Source organism: Cottoperca gobio, chromosome 3 (assembly GCF_900634415.1).
Source record: "Cottoperca gobio chromosome 3, fCotGob3.1, whole genome shotgun sequence".
NCBI classification, from domain to species: Eukaryota; Metazoa; Chordata; class Actinopteri; order Perciformes; family Bovichtidae; genus Cottoperca; species Cottoperca gobio.
The window spans coordinates 21,515,251-21,540,554 of NC_041357.1; the positions used below are offsets into that span (position 1 = coordinate 21,515,251).

The 25,304-nt window shown below is 38.9% G+C and overlaps 1 protein-coding gene across 1 annotated transcript; it reads left to right on the forward strand.

The window, feature by feature from the left end:
* Nucleotides 1-7,639: 7,639 nt before the first annotated feature.
* On the forward strand, nucleotides 7,640-11,909 carry rhcga (Rh family, C glycoprotein a). The gene is made up of 11 exons (XM_029459219.1): nucleotides 7,640-7,868; nucleotides 8,459-8,651; nucleotides 9,009-9,159; nucleotides 9,271-9,418; nucleotides 9,582-9,748; nucleotides 9,839-9,976; nucleotides 10,635-10,771; nucleotides 10,890-11,014; nucleotides 11,435-11,508; nucleotides 11,607-11,680; nucleotides 11,771-11,909. Exons 1-11 carry the CDS (start codon nucleotides 7,640-7,642, stop codon nucleotides 11,802-11,804), a joined length of 1,470 nt encoding a protein of 489 aa, XP_029315079.1. The 3' UTR covers nucleotides 11,805-11,909.
* The last annotated feature ends 13,395 nt before the right edge of the window (nucleotides 11,910-25,304 follow it).

Genomic DNA, 25,304 nt, shown 5'->3' on the forward strand with positions numbered 1-25,304 from the left:
TGACCCAGAGAAACGGTTCTTTAGATTTCCTACAATCCTCAAAAACAACTGATCCACAAAAGAGGGATGAATTACTGTCTACCGAACGCCGTAAACTGTGGTTTAGCAACATAACTCGTGAGGATTTAACAGAAGAAAAAGCACAATTCACCCGTGTGTGTGGCGTCCATATATCTGGTTAGAGCTCATGCTAAAGCTATGTTTTCAATGTTTACGTTAAACATTTGTGCTTATGATATACCCGAACACTGTAAGACCTTACTTCTCCGTATCGCTGACTGGTAAATAAGGCACTTTCTTTACATGTGATGGCAGCCATTTGCTCTTTTCTTCTGTGCATGTTTTTGTTTTGCTTATTCTTGAGACTACTTCACTTGCGAAAAGCAAAGCACCAATGTGAGAACATGGTTCGCTTAATCCAGCCATACAATCACAGTGTGCGAGGATAACATCGCCGCTCTTCTCACTCACAAACCACGGCTTGAGCGGTGTATCTCGAGCTCTTTGAGAGTGATTTACACGGGCATGGACGAGCACCCTGTCATCTTTCAGTGGTTTGGTAAGAAGACTACCAACCCAGCCAGAAACAAAGAAATTATAAGCATCTAAGCTCTTGTATGCTTTCATTTGTGCAGTTGGTTGCCCACGACGTTTGTAGCACAAGGTAGTTCACAACATCCGGATATTTAATCGGCGGTAATGAATCTAAATCCTCAATATAATCCGACGGCTTTAGCGTGTACGGGTCAAGGCCGCAAATTTGGACTTTTTCTCTGAATCTTGCCTTTACAGAGGACTCCAGAGAGTCACAATACTTTGAAGAAGTCGGAGTTGTATTGATGTTCGCTTTAGACACCATTGTTGATTTGTTATCCAACCAACATGGCGTCGCACGCATACGTTACACAGTTTTGTCACGTGTTTGCACACTATCTATACTGGGAAAGTGTAGAGAACTCAAAGAAAAAATACTTCTTATTCTCTCACTTGCCGTTGGCACACTTGTTTTTTTGTATTATGTGCGGTGACACAACAGAGGTGAAAACATTTTTATAATATGGATTGAGTGTGCCACTGGAATAATTCTATATTTGTTACCAGTGTGTCAAATTATATTGTATTATTGATACATTAAAAATCACAATTATAAAATGAATTAATAACATTTGCATTTACATTTTGAATTAAAAACAAACATTCGCCACTTAATAACTTTACTTCCTTATTAAAAAGATGAATTAATGATTTATTATCATTTGTAGTGTGACTGCATATTATCATTTTCCATTATTGTTTTAATTTGACAACCTTCTTTCATTTGAAGATGTGCAAGAAGTGTCCCATCTATTAAATAAAATGAAGCCTAAATGAAAAAAGAGTAAAGCCGTGTCTGCGGAACTCAGATAATGAATCACCTGTGATGGGGTTAACCCCTTCAACCTCACGGCCCTGTCAGTGGATCAGTCAACACAAACTCAACCGGTGCAGACAATCATTCTTCAAACCCACAGAACTGTATCTTCATTTCTAGTGGAGATCCCAAAGTTTGCAAAAATATAAAATATGTCAGGCAGAATTTGAATTTTGAAGACTTGGTTTTGAATGTGTCACTGAATGTAAACATCATATGGTTTCAGGTGGAACAATAAGATAAATGATATTTATTTAATATTGTCAGACATAAATAAACATTAGAAAAACTGGATATTAAGGATTAAAAGATCTGTAATGTCACTTTTTTTTACAATTGCTGCATTAAGATTTCAGTAAATCCTGATCTTACATGATTGTATAAGACTCGTCGTTGCTGCATTTTGTGCTTATCTGACTATTTGCTACCAGATAAATAGATTTCCAGTACATGCATCCCTTATGCTTACTGTCTGTATTCCAATATAATGTGAACTCCTGAAGTTACAGTAAAATGTTTAAAATAGTAACTCTTAATTTGTAATCAATTTGAACAAGTAAATATCAAATATCAATTTGGTTTTGAACGGTTTTTCCAGCGACACAACCCTTCCACTATAATACAGACGTGTTGAAAATTCATAAGACATAATTCAAATTGCTAGTGGAAAACACAGAAGATCAAAAGATGAAACTGTTATGGGCACAACTAATGTAATCATATGTGTCCATTGTCACCTGTGTGGCTGACTCACAGGTGATCATGTGCATGAACTCAGAGTCGCATGAGGGACCATGTGAGAGACAAAAATGTTGTGTAACAAAGTCAAACGTATGTCTCCTCTGCAGATTGTAACACTGTGGCTGGGGGGGTCATCTTAGAGTCAGATCCTCTTCAGAGGTTACAGTAGCTTTCTGTCGCCTGGCGCTCTCATATCTGTGTGGCATCTGGCTGCGTTTGCTGTTGTGCTGTTAAGAAATTCTTCCCCAGTTACTCACACTCCTCTGGCTGCTGCCAACAGATCATATCAAAGTCTAAACAGCATGATTGACATTTTATTTCCTTGAACTAATAGCAGTTTGATTATTGATGGTCTGTGGTATGAAGATCCATTTCAAAGACAAGTATTGTGTTCTTCAGAAACTGCACAATAGAAACGTATTATGTAAGTGAAATGATTTATGGGGTTAATCATTTTTAAAACAGGCTTTCATTATGTGAGAAGGAAGAAGTCAGCTGATGCATTTTTACTTCTTGGAGCATGCTGTTGGTGTCATATCATCTACCAAACACACACTGATTGAAGAGGTCAACAGCTTGTTTGTGTGGATGTTTGCAACAGTGACTAAAACTGTGCAGTAATGCGAGAGAATTATGCAGAAAGAGTTTTCACATTTCATATTACCGTTATTAATCAGTCTATTTTTGAACATTGCCTTGTAAATGGATGCCATTTGGCTGGCCTGATGGGCTGTCCCTGTTACATTATCTTTGCAATGCTGAAGCAAAGAAAAATAACACGAGCTTCGTTGTTTGAATATCTTCAGTGCAATGATCTGTGTCTCACTTACCTGAAGTTTGACAGGTTCTTATAATCGCTCCAGTGACATCATTCCAGGGCTCTGCGTGGCTAAATCACAAGACACCATGCGACACCATGTGACAGTCATCAATGAAATGCCTTCAACAGATAAGATCTGAAACCACTCCAGGACAAATAGGCAGGACTACCTCAACATTTTTGTGATTTTTTTTTTGTTAAGTAGAACTATTTATTTTTAAAAGAGAAGACGGCATGATCACTTTCCGCTGTTCTCTGTGCTGCATTGATTTATGAAGTCGATTTGTCAGATATTCCCAGGCAGTAGAACCTCTATTAGCTGAGGGCGGTTGTTGTGACAGTGCTGTAAATGAGTCTTGTGATTTAACAACACTCTTCCTCCTCTTAGTGCCACCCTGCTCCCTACGCTTAGTGTATCAGACGCTTTCTGCTAATGGAGATGTTTAATGATGAACTAGGAGTCTTTCTTGTTAACAATCATGAAAGCATAATGTGCCAGTGACATGATATCAGAACAAAAGTACTCTGCAAAGTGGACTTCACTGCACATTAGGGGCAGGACTTTGAAGGAAATACTGTACACATTGTTTTAATAAAGCTTTTAATTCATACACTACTGATATGACCAGCATCTTATGGGTAATGTTATCTTTAGTAGATCATAAATCTAAAGTGCTGCAAGTTAATTAACAGAAGAGGAAATAATAATAATAATAATAATAATAATAATAATAATAATAATAATAATAATAATAATAATAATAATAATAATAAACTTATCTGCTACACAAAGTTATGCTTACTTTTCAGACTCCAGTTGTTGCTTTTTTTTCTTCTTCTCTAAAAATTATTCAAATAAAACAAAAAGAGAAATTACAGCAGGTAACTGGGGGTGACGAGTCCCAAGCAAACACGTTTGGGAACCTTTAGATATATATTGTATCTGTAACAATATGTATTACTGACTTCACTTGTGCTACTGTTACAATACGTTTTAGCATTTACTTATATATCATAATCATCCCTTGTGACAATTTTTCAGTAAAAGTTGCTTAGAATAATTTTATATTGAATCACATTTTGCTGTATGTGTATAGACTACTCGCTTTGTCCCAGTTCAAGAAAGCAGGTTTAAGATGCTCTGTGCCTGATCTTGAACTCTGAGTTGAAAATTCTTAGTTTTCAGTTTCTGAACAGGTGATCAGGTTCAATCAACACATGGAGCTCTGACACTATGATTTACTTTGGCAACAGGTTCATAAAACAAAGCCTCTATTTTAATCCAGTGGACATAGATGCACAGTCATACAGATTGTGCATATTTATCTTTAAAACGGAGGTGGAGTCAGAGCAGGGAAAAGTGTCAATAAGTTAACACAATAAAGGTGTATTCAATGTCCATTAATTCATCATTTACCAGCCTTACGTTTCCTTAAGGGATGATAAAGTGGTGGAATCTGACTGTATTTGGCTGTAGCTTACATTACCGTTCAAATATATTTGTTCAGATTTAATCTGACAGGGACAAAACACAGGGGCCAGCCACTGGAGAGGAAACAATTTACATTGAGGATTGAAGATTTTTGAGGTTGAAGATTTAAAAAGAAGGACAGGCAGAGGTTTTGTTCTGAGCTGAGAGCGACTTGATGCTGTGTAACATTTGAAAAAAACTTTGTTCAAAGAATTGACTGACAAAGGATTTTGATTCTGACATGCAATACACTTCTGCTAATGATGCGCTCCGATACTAACTTTGACACGGCCTGAATGATTGAGAAAATACTGCGCTGTGACTGGTTCTGTAAGAGGGAGTAGACAAAAAGAAACAAAGGGTTTGTTGAATAAAACCTGCCAGTGAGCAAGTAAGGTTCACTCAGAGTTAAGTTAACTTTCTGGAACTGAACATCCAGAGTTTCTCTTATCTCAGCCTTAACAAACTCAGAGTTTTCACTCATCCCACTTTCTGGTACAGGGCCCTGGACTCTTACCAGTGCAGTGTAACCGTAGTGATTCTGTGATTAAAGTAAACAAGGCAATGCAGTAAAACATCCTCTTTAATTTAGCCCGTAAACACAATTTAAGAGTAATACACCTGATGTAATACTGGGAGAAATAATTGTCTCGAATGATCTTAAACCTGTTTTACTTTTCTTTGCAGACAGAATGTGTTGAAGAAGTACACCAAAGCAGATATGATCTAGAATGTTCTGAGTGTCACATAGATTCATACAGTACAATAAATCCTTGAACTGGAATCTCTTCTGTTGGATAAGCATCTAAGACACATGACTGTCCACCAGCTTCTCCAGTGGAGAGACTCGCTGTGCAGTGGATAAGCTAACCTATTGTGCAATGTGTGAAAGAAGTGTGCACTTTCATAAAATAACGATTCTTTTCAGATGTGGAGGCATTTTGAATTTGACCTTTTTAAATGACCTTGAAAAACATTGTATTAGTGCAGGAGTCGGGAACCTTTTTGGCTGGGAGAGCCATAAAAGCCAAATATTTTTTTATGTATTTCCTTGAGAGCCATATATTTAATACATTTGAACGCAACTTTATGCGTGCATTTTTAAAGAATAACACGTCTCTGAGTACTAATAGAGGTATCAGTGTTCCATTGAACAGGTGCTCTTTTATTAAATAAACTAAACGCTTACGTTATTTATCTTATTTATGTGCACGTTTCAGTGTTTACTGCACAGATCTCCCGGACGATGTGAGCGGGACTATTTGTGCGACATAACGAAGCATCTCACTGTTAAACCTGCAGCTTCAGGGCCGTGTGATCACGGTCATGTTTGATGCAGTGAGAGCTTTCCATGCCAAGCTGCCTGTGGGAGACTCTGATGCAGAAGGAAACTTTGGTCACTACGTGTTTCCAAACACTGACAAACATCTCCACCGCTGTGTTCCCGACAGCATTCTGCTGATCAACTGAGAGACTTTGCAGCTCAGAAATAAAAATTGAACTGCTCAGCAATCCGTCTGCAGTTGACTTAAATATGTTGCATATCTTTTTGCACTTTATAAAATATGTGTACCCTGTTCAATAAATGTGGACCGTGTTTGGCCCTCGACATAGTCCCAGTTTTTAATGTTGGCCCTCTGTGATTGGGTTTGACACCCCCGGTCTACTGCTTAGTGGTGGGCGGATCGATCTAAAATATCGATGTATCGTTACCAACCTTGGTAACGTTGCTATCTCTTCTCTACGTTCAGTAGCAACTCCCGTTAAATCATCGAGGTTGTGCACGTGCAAACACCGCTCCTCTCGCTCGCTCATGCTTACTCTGCCCCCCCCCCCCCCCCCAGCAAAACTGTGAGTGTTGCCAGTGTGAAGTCACGTGACGTCACTCAGCAGCGCACTGCTGGCTGCATGATGGCAGAGAAGAAGAGGAGCACCGTTTGGTGTTATTTTACAGCTGCAGACCAAAATAATACAAGCTGCGATGTTTGCAGAAAACAAATAAGGTACTGTGGCAACACCACAAATGTATACAACATCTATAAACACACCCAAAAGAGAACTCCGAGGTGCAAAGTAAACGGAGGGAGGAGGGCAATCCCCAAACCACAACCAGACCCCCGGCACCGAGACAGAAGTCATTGGCAGAGGCCTTTCAAAAAAAGAATCGGAATCGGCTATACTGGCCACATTTTGAGGTATTGCACACCCCTACTACTGCTTGCTTTGTGCAGTTTCTCCTCTGCTCGGTTTCGCGAAGGACGGGGCTCCGCCACCTACGCACACGTGTGAACTCACCTTCACCTACAGCCAGAGACAGAGCGGAGGAAAGGAGAGGGGAGAACTAAAAACAAATCTGCTGCTAAATGTTTTACTTTAAAATGACACAATATAATTATTTATTACTTGTTAATCATGTCAGCTCAAAATGATCTGCTAGCCATATTGCGTTATCGAAAGTGCCATATATGGCTCGCGAGCCATAGGTTCCCGACCCCTGTATTAGTGGTTAGCAGCAGTATAAAAAAGGCTCCTCTGTTATAATAGCATTAAAATATGTTCAGGGAAAGACTCGTGTAGAAACACTGCAGTGATTTGATTGAATGCTTCTGATTCACTGTATAACTCTGGTGATGATCTGGCATGTAAGCCTGACTGACAGGTCTGTTTACACTGCGGTTGGCTGACACTCAAGACTAATTTTCAATACAGGACCAAGTGAAGGATCATTATTTGAAAGGCAATTACAAGTGTTGGATTCTGTGCCTTAATATATTTACCATTACACCAGGGCCTGATATTAAAAATGTTTCGGATTGTGTTGACTGCCTGGAAAATGTTGTTTTATAATATTAGCTAGAATTTGCCACATCACAGATTGATGCCATATCAAGTTAGTCTGTGCTGCTTCATTTCCATCACACATAATAATGACTTTATTACCTGCTATGGTTGCTACCTTTTCTGGGAGTTGCCAACTGTTGCTTGACCTCGCTATATGAAGAGAGGCAGGCAAGTACATTAGGATTGGTTAACCCAGTAAGGTGTGTCCACAGAGAGTGTGAGTGGAGGATTGGTGCACACCCTCTCCAAACGTCTTTATAGATATATAAATCTGCTGAGAAGCTACTGGAAGTCACAGCAGAGCAGGAGGTCTGGCTGACGAGTGATAGGAGCATCAGCAGAGACAGTTGTCATCATGGGGAACTGTTGCGAGATCTTGGGGAATTTCTTCTGTGGGCAAAAGAACACCAACATTCGTATTAGTCTGCCGGCTGTCTGCTTCGTCTGGCAGATTGCTATGGTTATACTGTTTGGAGTTTTCATCCGGTATGACGAGGAATCAGACGTACGAAAATGGCTTGAGCACAAACATAGTGAAAACATCACCAGCGATATCGAAAACGACTTCTACTTCAGATATCCCAGTAAGTACAACAAAAGACAACCTGTGAAAGAATGTACCTGACAACAAACGCTACATCTTCAAATGCAGGTGTTGTTTTATGATCCTGTGTCAGTGATTATGGACCAACACGCTGGTATTTTTCCACTGATGGCTTCCTCCCCATTCCTAGTAATTAAAAAAGATATATAAATCTATATTTATATTGTGAAATCAAAGCCATTTTACTCCAACAACTTCCTGTTTTTAGTTTGTGTTCATTTGTGTTTGACATTGCCACGTTACAAAATGATATTGCATTGAATTGTCAGGTCCTAGAAATAACATGAAGTTCTCCATCTGTAATGATTGATAAACACCTGTTTAAACAAATGAAACTGATATAATCTCAACATGCAAGCATAAATTACACATCTACAATTAATAAGAAACTTCAATTCAGCATTTAAATAACTCTAAATTAATTAACGTGAAGTAGAAAATGAAGTGCTAAAGAGACATCATTCTTGGTCAAAGCCTGATAAGTTTTTAAGTGCTGTTGTATTGAATTATTCTGCAATAAACTCCTTGTATGCCATTACACAAATGTGTTTATTTTCCCTTTCTCTCCAGGCTTCCAAGATGTCCACGTCATGATCTTTGTTGGATTCGGTTTCCTCATGACGTTCCTGAAACGCTACAGCTTCGGTGGTGTGGGTTTCAACTTCATGATCGCCTCTTTTGGTCTGCAGTGGGCTCTTCTCATGCAAGGCTGGTTCCACTCGCTCGACCCCGCAACCGGCAAAATCTATATCGGAGTAGAGAGGTAAGTCTGCAGTGCAAGCAAAATCAACAGTTTTTTTGTGCCTCATTTAGTGAACCGGAGAGATTCAGGTGGGGGGGCTGCATGTATGTCACTCACATTTAACCTTATAAGCTACATCACCTTTAAAGATGGACAGAAATGTTAAACTGTTTTTACCCTTTAGGTTGTTTTGTCAAAGCTGTCACGTGAAAATGTTATCTTTTGTCTGCCGTCCCTGAAGCTAAGCATTCATTCTCGTCATAGCACAGTTCGGTGCAATCTCCTATGTACAATCTGTAAAATGCAGATTTGCTTGTTTGGTCGTTAAAGTTCCTGCTCATTCTGACCCTGTCTTGCACTTTACTTTGTCCCCGACAGTCTGATTAACGCAGACTTCTGCTGTGCCGGCTCTCTGATTGCCTACGGTGCACTACTGGGAAAAGTAAGCCCTGTCCAGATGATGGTTGTCACCTTATTTGGCATCACACTGTTTGCTGTGGAGGAATTCATCATCCTCACCCTCCTTCATGTGAGTCTCACCAAACACAATTATCCCAAAGGAAGCTAAACTATTATCCAAGGAGTGAGAATTATCCTTTAAGCGTTGTCATTTCTTTTTGTGTTCTGCTTATTCTCACAGTGCAGAGATGCTGGTGGTTCAATGGTCATTCACGCCTTCGGAGGGTACTATGGTTTGGCCATCTCCTGGGTCCTCTATCGACCGAACCTACACCAAAGCAAACGCCTCAATGGATCTGTCTACCACTCTGATGTGTTTGCCATGATTGGTGAGTGATTTATATATTTTTTGCAGTTTTACACATGTCAGTGTTTTCTGTAGGACACGGTTCATTTGGCATATCTAATATTTTACATGCATCATTGTCAAAACCTGTTTACTTGATTGCAAATGTCTAGCTGTGGTTTGATTGCCTTTCTCTCGCCTCACAGGTACACTGTTCCTGTGGATGTTCTGGCCCAGTTTCAACTCGGCCATCACAGACCACGGCGACGGACAGCCCAGAGCGGCCATCAACACTTACATCGCCCTCGCTTCCTCTGTTATCACCACTATAGGCATCTCCAGCATGTCTCAGAAAAAAGGAAAACTGGACATGGTACTGCTACGTCACTGTAAAACAACAAATACACTAGTCATCGATGCATTTCCCAATTTCTTGTAATTGACGTGATGTTTTGTCTGACAGGTGCATATCCAGAATGCCACTCTGGCAGGTGGTGTTGCCATGGGAACAGCAGCGGAGTTCATGATCACTCCTTATGGTTCCCTCATCGTGGGTTTCTGCTGCGGCATCATCTCCACATTTGGTTACCTGTTTGTTACGGTGAGCCGGCAGTCTTTCACCTCTGTGGTCTGTGCTGTGGCAGGTTGAAAGTTGAAAGAGAAGACCACTTGTGGTTTGTATTACAGGAAAACAATAGGATTATAAGAAGTGATGACTCATTTTAAAAGCAGACACTGAATACTTTCAAAATTAGATGCAGGGTCACGTCAAAAGTTTAGTGGAGTTGCTGATTATTTAGTTAGAGGAGTCACTTTGAGTTCAAATACTTGACCTAAAACAAAGTTTTAATTATTGATTCTGGGAATTTTGGGACCTAACGTACCAAACGTAACCTAATGGATTTTATAATCCATAATTACATACTAATTACACTTTATGAGTTTTTACAGGTGGATTATGATATGTTTTACAGGATTTGAAAATGGATATAGTCCATGGTGTGGAGGGAGACATCATTTATAGAAAATTAATTTAATTGAAGATAAAAACTTTTAAAGAAAGAAATTTTATATATATATATATATATATATATATATATATATATAAAAAGATCCTATAATTTTTCATATATATATATATATATATGAAAAAATGTCATATATATGAAAAATTATAGGATCTTTTTAGATTTCTTTTTCCGCCATTTTTAGGGTTCAGATCAGTAATTAATGTAAGACTGTTTTTTTTTCATTCTCAGCCATTCTTGGAAAAATACCTGAAGCTCCAGGATACATGTGGTATCCACAACTTGCACGCTGTGCCAGGGATGCTTGGCGGCTTTATAGGCGCCATTGTTGCTGCAGCCGCCACTGTAGAGGTCTATGGCGAAGAAGGGTGAGTGAGCTCTGACTGACATGGAAACACACACCCAGACATGAGGCGTAGTCTTTGTCCAATTAAAAAGATTAAGTATGGGTTGCTTGGATTAAAACTGTTTTTCTTTTCTTCCTAGGTTGATCCGGGTATTCGACTTTGAAGGCGAATTTGCAGACAGATCTGTAGGGACCCAGGGAGGCTTCCAGGCTGCTGGCACATGTGTGGCTGTTGCATTTGGAGTTGTTGGAGGAGCGGCTGTTGGTGAGTTTGTAAAAGGTGTTATGCATTACGATAAGACTCAGGGAAATAGTTATATTTCCATATAAAGCTATATAAAAACTGAAAAAATGACATTTAAGATAATATCTGTCAATGCTAGTATTTCTGTGAGTTAAACTTAGCAAACATTTAGTTGTCTACTATAACTATGACCTGATATCTTCAATATACATATTCCTTAAATCCTACAGTGCTTGTTAAGTAGCCCAAGAAAAGTTATAAGCAAGTTTCCTGAGATCTATACACGGACTAACCTGAGGCTTAAGAGCTATTTCATTATTTTATTGCAAGTGCAACATTCAATTCATGTTGGAATAAATTGCATCATAGCCAAGAAAAAGGTGTTAAAACTGAAGTGAGAAGTTTTGCTTTATGCCATTTCTTTTTTTTCACTCTTCAAAGGTTTAATTCTGAGGCTTCCTATCTGGGGCGACCCTGCTGATGACAACTGCTATGATGATGAAGTTTACTGGGAGGTAAGAGTAAACGTTTCTACCGATAGATGTTGTTCTTGCCCTTTAAAATGAAAACACTGGAATGTAAAAGTACTCATGATCCCATGTGTGTGTTTTAGGTTCCTGAGGATGAGGAGACCATCCCACCTGTGTTGGAGTACAACAACCACATGATACACAAGCACCAAGACATGTAAGCTCACTCAATCTTAGACAAACCTCGTTTCCTCCTTGCTCTCTTGAGTTCTCATTAAACGTGATTTTCTTCTTTTTTGCCCAACAGATCCGAGTCAAACTTCTCTGTGGAGCAAAGTTAGAAAGATCGAGATCCTCACATCATTTTGAACTTGATACAGCTGTGAAATGACACTAATTTATGAAGGAGCCACCCTCAAAAACGGGCAATTCTACAAGAAAGGAACACACACGGTTCTCTGGCACTCTTGTCTTGCACCATTTACACCTGATACATTTGTCTAACACATTTGTCAATGATTGGAAGCTTTAAGTTACAATTATCATGACCAAATATCTCATTAATGTCAAAAATGATTCTGAATCAAAACTGGTATAATTCTTGGAGGACATTTTAAACTGTATTTACTTTCTCTTTTCTATTTTGGATGAAACTTCATATAATTTGCAGAGGCGTAATGACTAACATATCAGGTACTAAATCCAGGCAGCATAATAAGAAGACATGTTGTTTATGTTGTGTAAGCTGATTATAAAGCACGGAAGAACTGAGAAAGATTTGTTGTAGATTGTTTATCTTTAATGACCTTAGAAAACTCTTAATACTTGTACTTGTTGAATATTGTCATTGATAATATTTGACATTTTATTTCTTTTAATTGAAGAGTCTGTTGACTTATTTAGTGTATGTTCAAAAAATAAGGCAATTAGTGAATAATAAAAGGTATTTGTGCAGCAAAATTAGGCAATTTTTGAGTTGTGTATCTTACTTAGTTTACTTAGTAAGCTTCGTGTATATATGATTTTATCACTTACTACTTGTTTAGTGCATAACTTCTCATGGTTTAAGTTTCGTGTAACGATGATAAAACTTCCAGCAATTTGGTTGCTATAGTGTTGAATGTTACACTTTGTGTGATTCTATGTGACAATATGCAGTTTCAGATGTACACATTCATAAACCACATGTAACTGGAATCAAACAATAAAGTGATATTGTCGTCTTTACACATTTTTACAAGCACCTATGATGAAAATTCAATATCATTGTTAAATTATTACAATGCTGATATTACCGATGCTACTGTGATAGCCACATTCATGTGCTTTGAGTAACGATAAGTTATAATCATAACGTGAGAATGTTCCTCTGCGCTCACAAGTAGCCTAAATAAATGAACACGTGCATAAAAAGTTGGTTATTCATTATCCACTCAGTGTCCAAACAGATCCCCTCGACACATTCTGGCATTGTTGGTCAGTTTGATGTCCCCACCGTATCTCCTCTCACAATGTGACAATCAAGCACATACTGGTCACATGATGAATCTTTACTTCAGGTCTGGGGCTCACTTTGTAATTCAGCCTCGGCTTCAACCTTAAGAACACAGTTTGCACACAGTAAAATATTGTTAGAATTATGGCCGAGCGAAGTGGAGAACATAAAACATCACAATATTGTTCTATCAAATACCTCGATATCGTAGATTGCAACGGTATTGTAAGATTGACTTTCACTAAATATTTGTACATTGGTGCAGCCCCAGTATTGACCTCACAACGTACTGGAGTTCAGTTAGGAAGTCGTACCACCAGTCCACTAGGCTATCACCATCCCACACTCACACCTGCAGACGAGTGTCCAGTTCACCTGACAGAACACAAGGAGTCCGTGCAAACTCCATCGACACTGCAAGTGTTGCAAGTGCTAACCACTGTGCGTGCCTCCTGTGTATATTTAGCCCTGCTGCAGGACTGTCACATAATGCATCACGTGTAGTATGACACTCTTTAGTACTACTTTCTAGAGAAGCACAAGGGGAATTATAATGTATGTTTAGTGAAAACTGACATGTTGTTATCAAGGGAACATGAACATTTGAAATAACATAAGGTCAGCAGTAGAAGAGGATGAGAGGCATTTAATGGCAGTTTGTCAAATACATTTTATTCCTGTCTTCACTGGTGTGTTGAAGCAGCATAGCAGCCAAAAAATGCTCAGCAGGAAAATGAAGCATTTCAAAAAGTAAGCAGCCTAAACACCTGACCACAGTTGGGAAGACTGTCAAAACTGTGGCAGCTCCTGCTGGTGCCATGGCAACAACAGTAAAAGTGACTGGTTGCCCTGCAGCAACAACTGCGAAGATTCCTGCTCTCGACGTGCAAAGCAATCCAAACACTCGCTTTCATTATGCAGAAAATGCCAGCAGTAAATCAAAAACAGTTGAGATTCCTGTTTGTACACAATACAATGTCAAAACAATGTCAGAGCATAGTGTAGCAGTAAATAAAAGTCAGTTTGCCATAACAATATTCATAATATAGTATACCATCACAATTTAATAGTATAATATGCCATACAAAGTCAGTAGCATTGCAGGTAAAAAACGTCATAATATAGTATGTCATAAGAAATGTCATAGTTTATGTTATAGAAATGCATAATATAGTATATAACAAAACATGTCATAGTATAGTATGTCATAAAAAAGGTCTTAGTATAATATGTTATTAAAATATCATAGTCATGTTCATCAAAGTTATAGCATAATATGTCACAAAAAAAATCAAAGAAATGTCATAGTAGTAGTATGTTATACAAAAGTAATAAAACATGTATTCATACCAGGCTCAACATCTAACCCACCACTGGTTATGTGCGCAGCCCAATAAGAATTCAGAATCTCAACAAAAGATAAATATGTCTAAACAAATTATTTACAGGAGAGAAGCAGATCATTTTATCATTATTTACATTTTCCTCCTAATTCCAATTTCTCTTTTACTCCACAAGATGGAGGTATTGTGTTAAAGATGACGGATAGATACTTCTGATGTTAAACTCAAGGCTCCCTTCAACTCTTTTAAACCAACACTTCTGCCCTTAGAGATAACGTCATGTGTATGATTGTGTGTGGTCTTTGTTTTAGTTTCTCAAACACAGGTTTTAAAGGAACAAACAAGATCAAATGTTTACTGCAGACAACAAAACATTTGGTTTCAGTAGAACACATGCATATTTCTCTCCAGCTCGCCAAGCAGCATCTAAAGTCTAAATTTCTATTTTGTGATCCAACGAAGACACCTGCTGGACTCATCTGCACTGACAGATATGTTGCAGGATAATCCCAGCATGTAAAATAAATGATTTAAACAACACAACTCAAATTACCAAAGGAGAAAAGATTTAATAAAACAAGCTCCACATTTGCCTTCATTTACCTTTAATTACCACCGTGTTTATTTTTGGTAAATACTCAGTTGATCATTTACAATCATTTTTTAAAGTTTGAATTAAATTTGATTGGCAACTAGAATAACATAATTCTTTCTGACACTGTTTCCAGCGCATTTTCACAACACGTGACCTTATCTCATGGGACTCTGAAAACTCAAGGACTCTCTAGTAGCGTCAGGTTTACATTCCTGTCAACTGATGCTCCTTGAATGAGTGGAGAAATATCCTCATCTCTATAACACAGCCTCATTTTCACTTGACTGGAGAGCCTAAGGGGGTTAAATGGTGAGCCAGTGGACGTCCGGCTCATTCAGGTCATCGGGGACTTGCTCGGTGCCTCCAGGGCTCCGGCCCCCCTGCTCCCTTCATTCTGATGGTAATGTGGCCCGGACAGGCCAGTCAATGGGGTCATTTCCTGACCAATCACTGTGACAATAATGAACTCTAAATACACTGGGTGGACATGTGCTTTGTGCTGGTGTTGTGTGGTTGGCTGGTGGTAAAAGCTTTATTGAGTGAAGAAGTCTATCAAAAGACCTGATGGGGTTAAACGCGTTAACTGGATAAGGGTTATCTTTGAAAACACTACCGGGGTCAAACACCTCAGAGACTGTGATGTTAGTTTAATGAAACAGCATTAACATGGTGCCATACATGTACCTTACTAATGTATTATATGCACTGCTTTCCTAGATCTGTTGTAATTATTTGAATGAAAGTGTGTCCCAGTTGCAGCATTAGGTCAAAGTTTGAATTTTTATGTTGGTTTATTAGATTAAAATAATATATATTGAAACATTCATACAGTAGTTGCATGTTTTATACTTCAAATTCTGTTAACAGGTGTTGGGGAGTAGTACTGCATGTGAACAAAGTTTCATTAGGTCTTGTGTGGCTCCAGAGGGAGCTGCATGAAATTAGATAAATTGCCTCAAGTGATGTCACGTGATATGGTTGAGGGTACATTATCCGCTACAAGCATACGTGAATCTCCTACTGAATTGCAGGTGGTTGATCTGCATTGTGGGTAATATAGTTGCTCAATTTTGACAAGAACCAAGAATGAGCGGAATAAAAAAGACAATATCTCTGGTACTTTTACATGGATTTTTTTTTAAAGGATATGTCCATCAATGTTAATGGTGTGCGATGCTAAATATGTGGAGCATTTTAATTCATTTGAATGTAAATGTCAAAACCCTCAGCAGTCTTCAGTGTTGTTTGATAATCATCACTTTTCCAAAATATGCCCAAAAGGTTTGGCTGTTATTCCACATCCTGAGACCTGATGGGAATTTCAAAGCACTACGAAGTGTGTAGAATGTGTGAAGCATACTAAAAATAACAAGGTATCCTCTAGCAATGTAAAGCTTAATCAGGTGCTTCTTAGTTAACTTAAAAAAAGAACAAGACTGGAGCACACTGATTGATTTGTGGCCTTTAATGTAGCAAACCACGAACATTTGGACACAGCTGCACTTTCATCCGAGTTCAAATCTTTCACCCAAACACCAAAAATATCAGAATTCGACTCAGTGGTGTGAAAATGTTTGTTTGTTTGTTTGTCAAAAGCTACGGATCCTTGTGCTCCAGTCTTTTATCCTCTATAAAATGGACAAAGAATAGACATTTGGGATCTTGACTCAAATCCAGTGTGATTTTTTTAATGACAGGGTGAGAGATAGAACCACTGTAACAGAGATGTTTCTCTTAAATCACTGTGCAGGCAGCCTTGCAGCGACCTGATGCCAGAGGAGAGTGGACGCAGCTCCTCTTGTGAATCATATGACCCTGGGGAGAGTGTTTGTGAAACCACTTGGTCTGCTATTGTCCTCCTGGGACTGGCCTCCTTTGAATCGCTGCAGAAAGCCTGTAATCAGATTAAAGGTTGCTGGGAAAAGGGAGGAGGGATTTTTGAGGAATAGCGAAGAGATCGTGGAAGTTCTCTAATCAGTACCTGCCATTGAAGTGCAGGAGAGGGGCTAAATAACGCAGCAGGAGGGGAGGCGGGAGCCAAGCTGGAGGGACAAATTGGCCTGTTGTTGGAGGGGGATAATGGGACAATGAGGGAGGGGAGTATAATCAGTGAGTAGAGTGGGACAGAATAGGTGCAATGGGAAAAGGAGGAGAGTGAGGAACTCCAAAGGCGGTGGCCTTGTCCCATCCTACCCTGGCAATTATATCACCTTTGTGAGCTGATTGGAGCAGGCTGCAGAGTCCATCTGGGCTTTTAGATGTGCGTAACAACCTACATTTTCTCACTGTCCTCGCCAAGCGAGTCTCACAAGGCCACTCAGCGAGATATCAGGGGCTCTTGTGGTCTAAGTAAAACTCATCAGCACGCTCCTGAAAAGCTGCTGCTCTTCTACAGGTCCACGATACCTAATTGCCACCTGACATTGACAATCATTAGTCACTTCTCCATGCTTTCTCTCAGAGTATTTTATTAAGTTATCTCATTTGAAAAAGAAATCCACAAGGCTGCGGCTGAAGTTTGTTGATGATGCAACGAGTCGTGTTGAGGGAAAACCCTTTTAATAAAACCAATACATTTAACCTCTTCACTGTCCAGAGCTTGTAATGCTGATGTCATATCACAAGACATCTCACTGAGCGCCGGGCTCCACCAATCTCTGTGTAGGATCCTTTCGCTCATTGTGATCACTCATCAAACGTCGCTTGCTCGAACAACAGGCATCACCAAAGGCCAATCACTACTTTTTTATTCAGTTGACAAGAGTCTATTTGTTGAGGTCAAAGGGGAAAGTCCCAGGGGGGAAGACCTCTTTGCCAGCACTGGTGAGGAGGACCACCAGAAAAATCACTATTCATAGCAGGGGAGTGCTTTGATTTGGGCACAAAGGCCACTAGTTCCCCACATAGATTGAAAGAAGTAGAAATCGGAGGTACTTTAAAACATGTGCGAGGAATCCAAACTGAATGGTTTAGCTAATTAGGATCTCCACCTGGCCCTGAACCCTAATTAGTGCATAAGATATTTTATTATTATAATAGAAACATAAATCTTAACACAACCTTATTTTCCCACGTGTTTATTGCTTATTGCCAATATTTGCATACAATTAAACGTGACATATACCTTCCAGATATTCCTCTGCCTAATGGTTCACATGCAGAATAGCAGCACATTTTATTATTTTTGATTTGCAAAGAGGAGCCCGTCCCTGAGGAGATTTGATTATATGTTACATTTAGTGACATTACGTTTGAATTATTACCTCTTCTGTTGGAAGTGCACTTGAATTCTCGCTTCACAAATCTCAGACAGGAGATTTGATACTGACAAACATTTTGTTTTTGTCTTTTTATTTACTTAATGGTTTTTGTTCAATTTCAATTTGTTTGTTTTAAAATTCAGTCTACTATGTTTCGGCTCAGCATAGAGAGACAAATGATTCTGGGAAGAGGGACATATTAAGCCACAGTTTGGAATTATAACTCTGTTTCTGGCACATTAAGTTAACTCTCCAACTTCTGTCAACTTGAAAACCAGAGTTTTCACACAAGCTAATGAATTACAATTATCACAAGAGACACTTTACACTTTATATTAGTGCCCTTGTGTTCTGCTTTGTGTGTGTGTGTGTGTGTGTGTGTGTGTGTGTGTGTGTGTGTGTGTGTGTGTGTGTGTGTGTGTGTGTGTGTGACTATATATATGCAAATGTGAAACCTATGTATTGAATATGTATAATATCATGTAAACTGCTTTGGCAACATGTTTTTGTTAATGTCAATAAAGCTAATTGAATCACAAGGAGAAGGCCTCTTATGGAAAACTGCTCATGGAAATCCTCTGTTCTCAAGAATTCGCTCGCATGTGAGAAGGAACAACAAATGAATACACTTGTTTGGGACCCGTCGTTCAATAGGACGATAAAAACACGCTTCGGAAACACATTCACTCCTTTGTATTTATCTCTTTTTTGGTTAATTACCTGAGACAAACACTTAAGGATAATTTTCTCAGAAATATCAGAGGAAGATCACACACACTTGTGTTGTCATCTGGACACAGAAAGGTTTTTCCCAGACTGAAGGGCCGCTTTGACAACATTTAGGACATTGTCATTACTATGCTGTTGCTGGTGTCTCACTGCAGACTGTTCGCTCGGCTGGACTGTGTGCTGGAAAGTGCAAGTGGTCAACCCTATCAGCACCTCCGTCCTTTGGTACTTTGTGATTGTCTTGCCTGTGCCATGTCAGTACCAGGAGTTTGAGTTTACCTTTACAGTATATGCTTTAGTACTCTTTTTCAAACACATACAGAGATGCCTGGGCATACACACACACAAACATACTGTTGATACACGCAACTAAATATGTTACATTAATTAGTAAAGAGATGTTTTTGTAACCTATTTTCATTCCACGTATTATCTTATAACTGCTTCAGTGGTACGGGGGGACATGACAAAGACTGAAGACAGACACGGAAATGAAAATGGCCAATAAAGTTAAATAATATCAGTTACAAACAAGAAAAGTGATTTAATTGTGTAATGCAATAATATTTATTTCTAGTGTATTGTCAGTTCCAAGTGTAATCAATCTGTTTCACCCCGATGAAGACCCTGCGTGGTCAAATCAAGAACGTTTTGTTTTTTTTACCAATATGCTTGACTAAATTAAAGATATTAATATCACTTTTTTCCTTGCTCTGCCTAAGAGTGCCTTTTTTTCTGTGGCTAATTGTTTTGTATCTGCAAGTTCCCCTGATCCTGACAGTAACTACATCCCACCAACAAATCTTTCTCCTTTCCTGAGTGATGGCATGCAAGTGGAAGGCCTGCAGTGTACATGCTTTCTGTAAAGACGAGCATTATCAAAGATATTCTTAAGAAGGAGGAGACCAACAGAAAAATGTATCTTTGTGAACTCAGAATTACTCATTTTGGAAATGGAAGCACACAAAAAAGCGGCTCTTTGCAATAATGCGATCGCATGTAAATCGTCAGTGTTTCAGAGTCTAGGCTGCACTCGTTACACTAAAGCATTTCTCCACCAAATTTATCAATGCTCCTAATGTGAATAACCAAACTACTCATTCCTGCATACCGACTGAGTGCCAGGTGTCGACATATTTAAACACTTCAAGAGCACAATATAATACTTGCAGGTAAACTGTATCTTCAATAGAGACCATCAGTTAAAGCTGATGAGACACACTGACAGAGAGGGGGCAGTAATCTCACACTCCACATTGTGACAAGTGCAAATGAAGGAGGGAAAATCATGGAAAAAAGGAGGGAAAGAGGGGGACAGGAAAGGAGGGGAGAGGAATGATTCTCTTGGGAAGGGAGGGTGTTTGGGTGAAAAGCAACAGCATATGTATTGTTGGAGGCCCTGACTCGCCACCCTGGAGAGCTCCCTGTTCCCACGGTTTGCTCAACAAACAAACGCATCCCCCCACACACACATACACACACACACACACACACACACACCACATCACACACCACCATGCACCCGCACGCAGTGGTGATGTCATTAATTACCATCAAAATGAGCATGACAGCAAGCAAGTGTGCGTGCGTCTGCCAGCGAAGCTTTGTGTGTGTGTGTGTGTGTGTGTGTGTGTGTGTGTGTGTGTGTGTGTGTGTGTGTGTGTGTGTGTGTGTGTGTGAGAGAGAGAGAGAGAGAGAGAGAGAGACAGAGAGAGAGAGAGAGAGAGAGAGAGAGAGAGAGAGATGGAGAGAGGGAGATGTAGGGAATGAGAAAGAAAGAGACCATTGTCCATACTGAAATAAAGAAATCTCCACTGAAGCATTGTAAATGGAAAAGGCAGAAAAATGGACCAAATTCGGGGATCTTTGAGTGAGAGCTGGGCTGTCACATCTCGTCAGAGCCTCACAAAACCTGATGTGCACACATTGCCCTGCCTGGCTACAGAGACACACTGTGGCCCTGTGATTGTGTGCTCTCCTGATGAAATTCAGTATTTTCCCTCCCAGCCTCACAGGCACAGGAATCCCTTTTTTTTTTTTTTTTTTATTAAACACTTTGTTTGTGTGTTTGTGTATGTGGCCCCAAATTTAGAAAAACGTTCAGCATCTGTCAGTAAGAATTAATTTCAATGGCCCTGGGTTCATCTCCTCATGAAGTGTTACAACTTTGACAACTAATGTGAACACAACTGAGCACATATCTGTATGAGCATGTATACTGTATACTCTGCATCATTTGTTATATATTTATCCTGCTATATGCACTACATTCGAACAGACCCACATATTTAATTGCACTCAGACTTCCAGCAAGATGATGAAGAACATGTGTTTGTCATGTGTTTGGCAATTTATGATTTGTCACTTTTACAATGTGATCCTCCAGAAATTATAACATTTTTACTTGAAATTACAAATAAAGTTCAAACTTGAATATGAACATCTTCAATTTCACTTGTGAACAATGAATACTGCAATTTGTTTATTACACGATTAAAAAATAGAAGCTCGGTGAGCTAATTGCTAATGTCAGCATAATATGCTCACAATGACAAGGTGAACGTGCTAATGCAGGTATAATGTTTACCATGGTTAGCATCTTAGTTTAGCGTGTTAAAATGCTATTATTTGCTAATTAGCACTTAACACAAAGTATAGCTGATGCCGGTCGATGAAAGGTCAGAGAATCACAGTTATTACAATACATCCTGAGGGGGTCAGAGAGGTTGTCCACCTAATTTCATGGAAATTCATCCACAGTTGCCGACACAAGACCACAAATGTGTCACCTAAATCAGATGGATTTATACTCTGGGAAGCACCGATGCCTGTTCATGGCAATTCATCAAATAGTTGTTGAGATATTTCAGTCTGGACCAAAGTGCTGGACCGGCCGACATTGCCATCCCTACAGCCGGGACACTAGCATGCTAAAAACAATTTCATCTGTGTCAAAACATGAATTCTTCCAAGTTAAAGCAGAGAGATGACCTCCTCAGTGGCTTGTTTCTGGTTTGGCTGAAACACAGCGGAGACGGAGACGTGGTTGTTGAGACGGGAGAGCAGAGAACGAGACAATTCTGCATTTGAAGTGTAAAACACTCTTAAAACTCTGTTGAGCATCCTGCTGTATAACTAGATATTCCAGGTTGCTGTTATTTTCTTGAAAGTAGTGAATTTACAAAAATTGGATTACTGAATACAAAGAGTTTTCAAATCATTATTGGTAACAAACCAAAGATGTGTGTGTGTGTGTATGTAAATGTGTGTGTGTTGCAATTTCTTTGGCACGGCATGGATCATTGTATGGACCTTCATTAGAGATCATTAGTTTTTTTTGCAGAGTGGGCCTCACTGAGCTCTGGCTGTGCAGTGAACCAGGCCCTGGGCCGAGATTATTGTCGAATGTGCAGCCATGAATACATGGGATTCCACCTCATCAAAGTTTGCACAGATAATTGCTACTATTTGATCTAAACTATCTGAAAAGAAACCGTGTTAATTAGAGGCTTTGATTGGGATGTGAAGGGAAGAGAAACAAAAGTGTGCTTTGTTGTCTTGTACACATTTCTCCTCTCAGGGGGTTATGTATGTGCAGAGCTGGAAGGTTTTTGTGTCCCAAACTTTGATGAGGTCCTTGTTTCAGGACCCGTCCCGTCCTGTCTTTGGGAAAATATCCATGTGTGCCCCATCCTCCAAGCTTTTCAGACATCCCAGTTTAATGAAACAATGCAATGCATTGAAGGCATGCGATCGCTGAAAGTGCTTCACTATGTATCATTTGCTTTTTGCATGGTAAGATGCAGCATCTCTTTTCAAAAAGGTTCTGACAAGACTCTACATTTTACAAAATAATGTTATATGACAAGAAACTAGACCCAGTTTGTCTCTTTCGTATATTATTTTTTATATTTGAGAGCCAGAGCTAAGCACCCGTCTTTCTGAAAGATCAATCGATGGCGATCTTTAAAAAATATAGAAACTCATTATTTTAGATACTCAATCGTCAACACTTTAGCATTAAACACTCGTTCCATCCTTCGTGTGATAAAACATATTAGAAGATGGTGTCACTTTTGGTTTGAGAAATAAAGTTGTGTGTTAATAGGGAAGAATCACAAGATCCTTCACAAACTTTTATCTGTTCTGTGGCTCCAATCTCAGGGAAGCCGACACAAACATAACTTTAACATGAAGTTTCTGTCGTTCTGTCTAAATGTGTGAGGAGGAAAATGCAGGTGAGAAGGCTTCCAGCAGGTGGTGCCACATTGACACAGGCTGCTCCTATATTCTGCCATGCACGTTTCTTCACACATCATTTATTTCACTCTATATATACAGGCTATATTTTGGAAGTAACAAAGAGTGTATCTTCCCTTTTCTACCTTTATAGTTTCAGGAAACTGGTCTTCTCTGCTTTTCTGCCAGGACGCTCACGTGCATTCACTCCACTCGTCCTTGTGGTTACAGTCCGCCACACCGACAGCTCCACTGAATCAAACTGGCTCATCGTTTTCCAAACAGGTCTTTGAAAATGAGATCAGTTGGGTAACCTGCTTCTCTAAACTCATTAGTGACTCACTTGGTACAAACTAAATGTACCAAGTGAAGAATTTGACGAGTGTAACCTTAAAAAACAAGTTATTATACTTGTTTTATTTTCTGTCAGCAGTCTCACTGTAGCAGGAGATGTTACTGCTAAACAGTTTCTCCGTAAGGTCGAGCCTCTCAATAAGATGTCACCACAACTTGTCTTTGTCTCATCTATGTCAATAATAACGAGAGACAGGAGATGTATTGCTCAGAGGTCACGTCGGTGGTTTACAGTACAGTTTATATTTAAAGAGAGTATCAGTGGAAGTGAGCGCTCTCTTCTTCTTCTTTCACACTCCAGAACTCACGCTTCATTTCATTCGTGCTGCTGAATGGACTCCACTGTTAGACACACCGTGACTCTGACTACAAATTGCACTCACTGTTATTTTTTTGAGTCCTGGACTTTTTCACCACCAGAATATAAAACCTCACATCAGAATCAAGGAGAAGGTCTTCAGTGTCATGTCCTGTTTCTTAAACTGTGAGTTCAACAACCCAATATATAGGAAACATATTGTCCATTTAAAAATGTAATAGAAAGTCAAATCTGCCACATTTTAATGATAAATTCACTAATGTGCTTTATAGTATTATTTGAATAACTCAGTACATGGATTAAAATGTTCAGATTGTAATAACATAACATAATATTTTACTTAGGTAAACGTGCAATGAAGACATGCACACATGTATGTCCTATGAATTAAACGGACGTTCATTTTTAATTAGAACAGTTACAAATAATTCAAGAAAACGTCTTACGGATTAATAATGTAGGGACGTGATATTAACCTTTTGGGGTAATTGCATATTTCTTGAGCTGAAATTCAAGTTAATCATTATTGAAATAGAAAAATATAACGACCTTTGATTTGAAATATCAAAAAGCTTGTGTGTCAGGCTACTAACAGAGAGAAAAAGAAGCTAAGTGTAATTTATTAACTTCAGATTCAACCATCCATCTGGTTTATGAAGAATAGCCACCTTCAACAGTAAAGTCATGTAGTTGAATCACGTTTTATTGGATGATTCGTTGCTTTAGTGTTGCTGATATTTCTGCACCGGTTACCTTTCTAGTAGAAATTTTGTTTTTCTGATGGGGCTGTAGAACCGGATTGATTTTGCAATAAGAAAACAACACATCTAACATTACACAACAGTCACATTTTATCGTATTAATTCCCTGAAAAGGTCACTGCAACGCCTGTGCATTTGGGAAGTATGAGATACGTGCTTTCACATCTGAGCACAGTTGCTTCTATATGTTTCATTCTGAGAGGTGAGGAGTTGACTCTGAAGAATCTGTTACAAACCTCACAAGGTGAGAAAAGAGAGGCTGTCTGAAAGGATGTAATCAGAAAAGAGGTAGAGGAGGAAAGACACATTCTGACCCTGAAGCTGCTGTCAGGAGGTTCAATGTAGTTCATTTTTGCAGACTTTCTATGCATTCAGTTTTGTCTTAGTTTGTTTGCACCTTTTTAAACTGTCCTTACCCCACATGCATGTTATCGTTTGTTCAGCACAAACTGTAATCTGAGTTCTAATTCTTTAAATTGAAGCAAACTGTAAACCATAAATACAAGAACAACCACAGGCACGTATACAAAACTTACAAATCACTCAAAATATTACAAAACAGTTCATGATTGTGTTTCTACTTACAAAAAAATATAAGAACTATAATATAGTAACATAATAACATTTAAAGTGATTTTAAACCAACTTGTTTGTGTGCCTTTTTTTATTGAAGGTCTATATATACATATATATATATATATATATATATATATATATATATATATATATATATATATATATATATA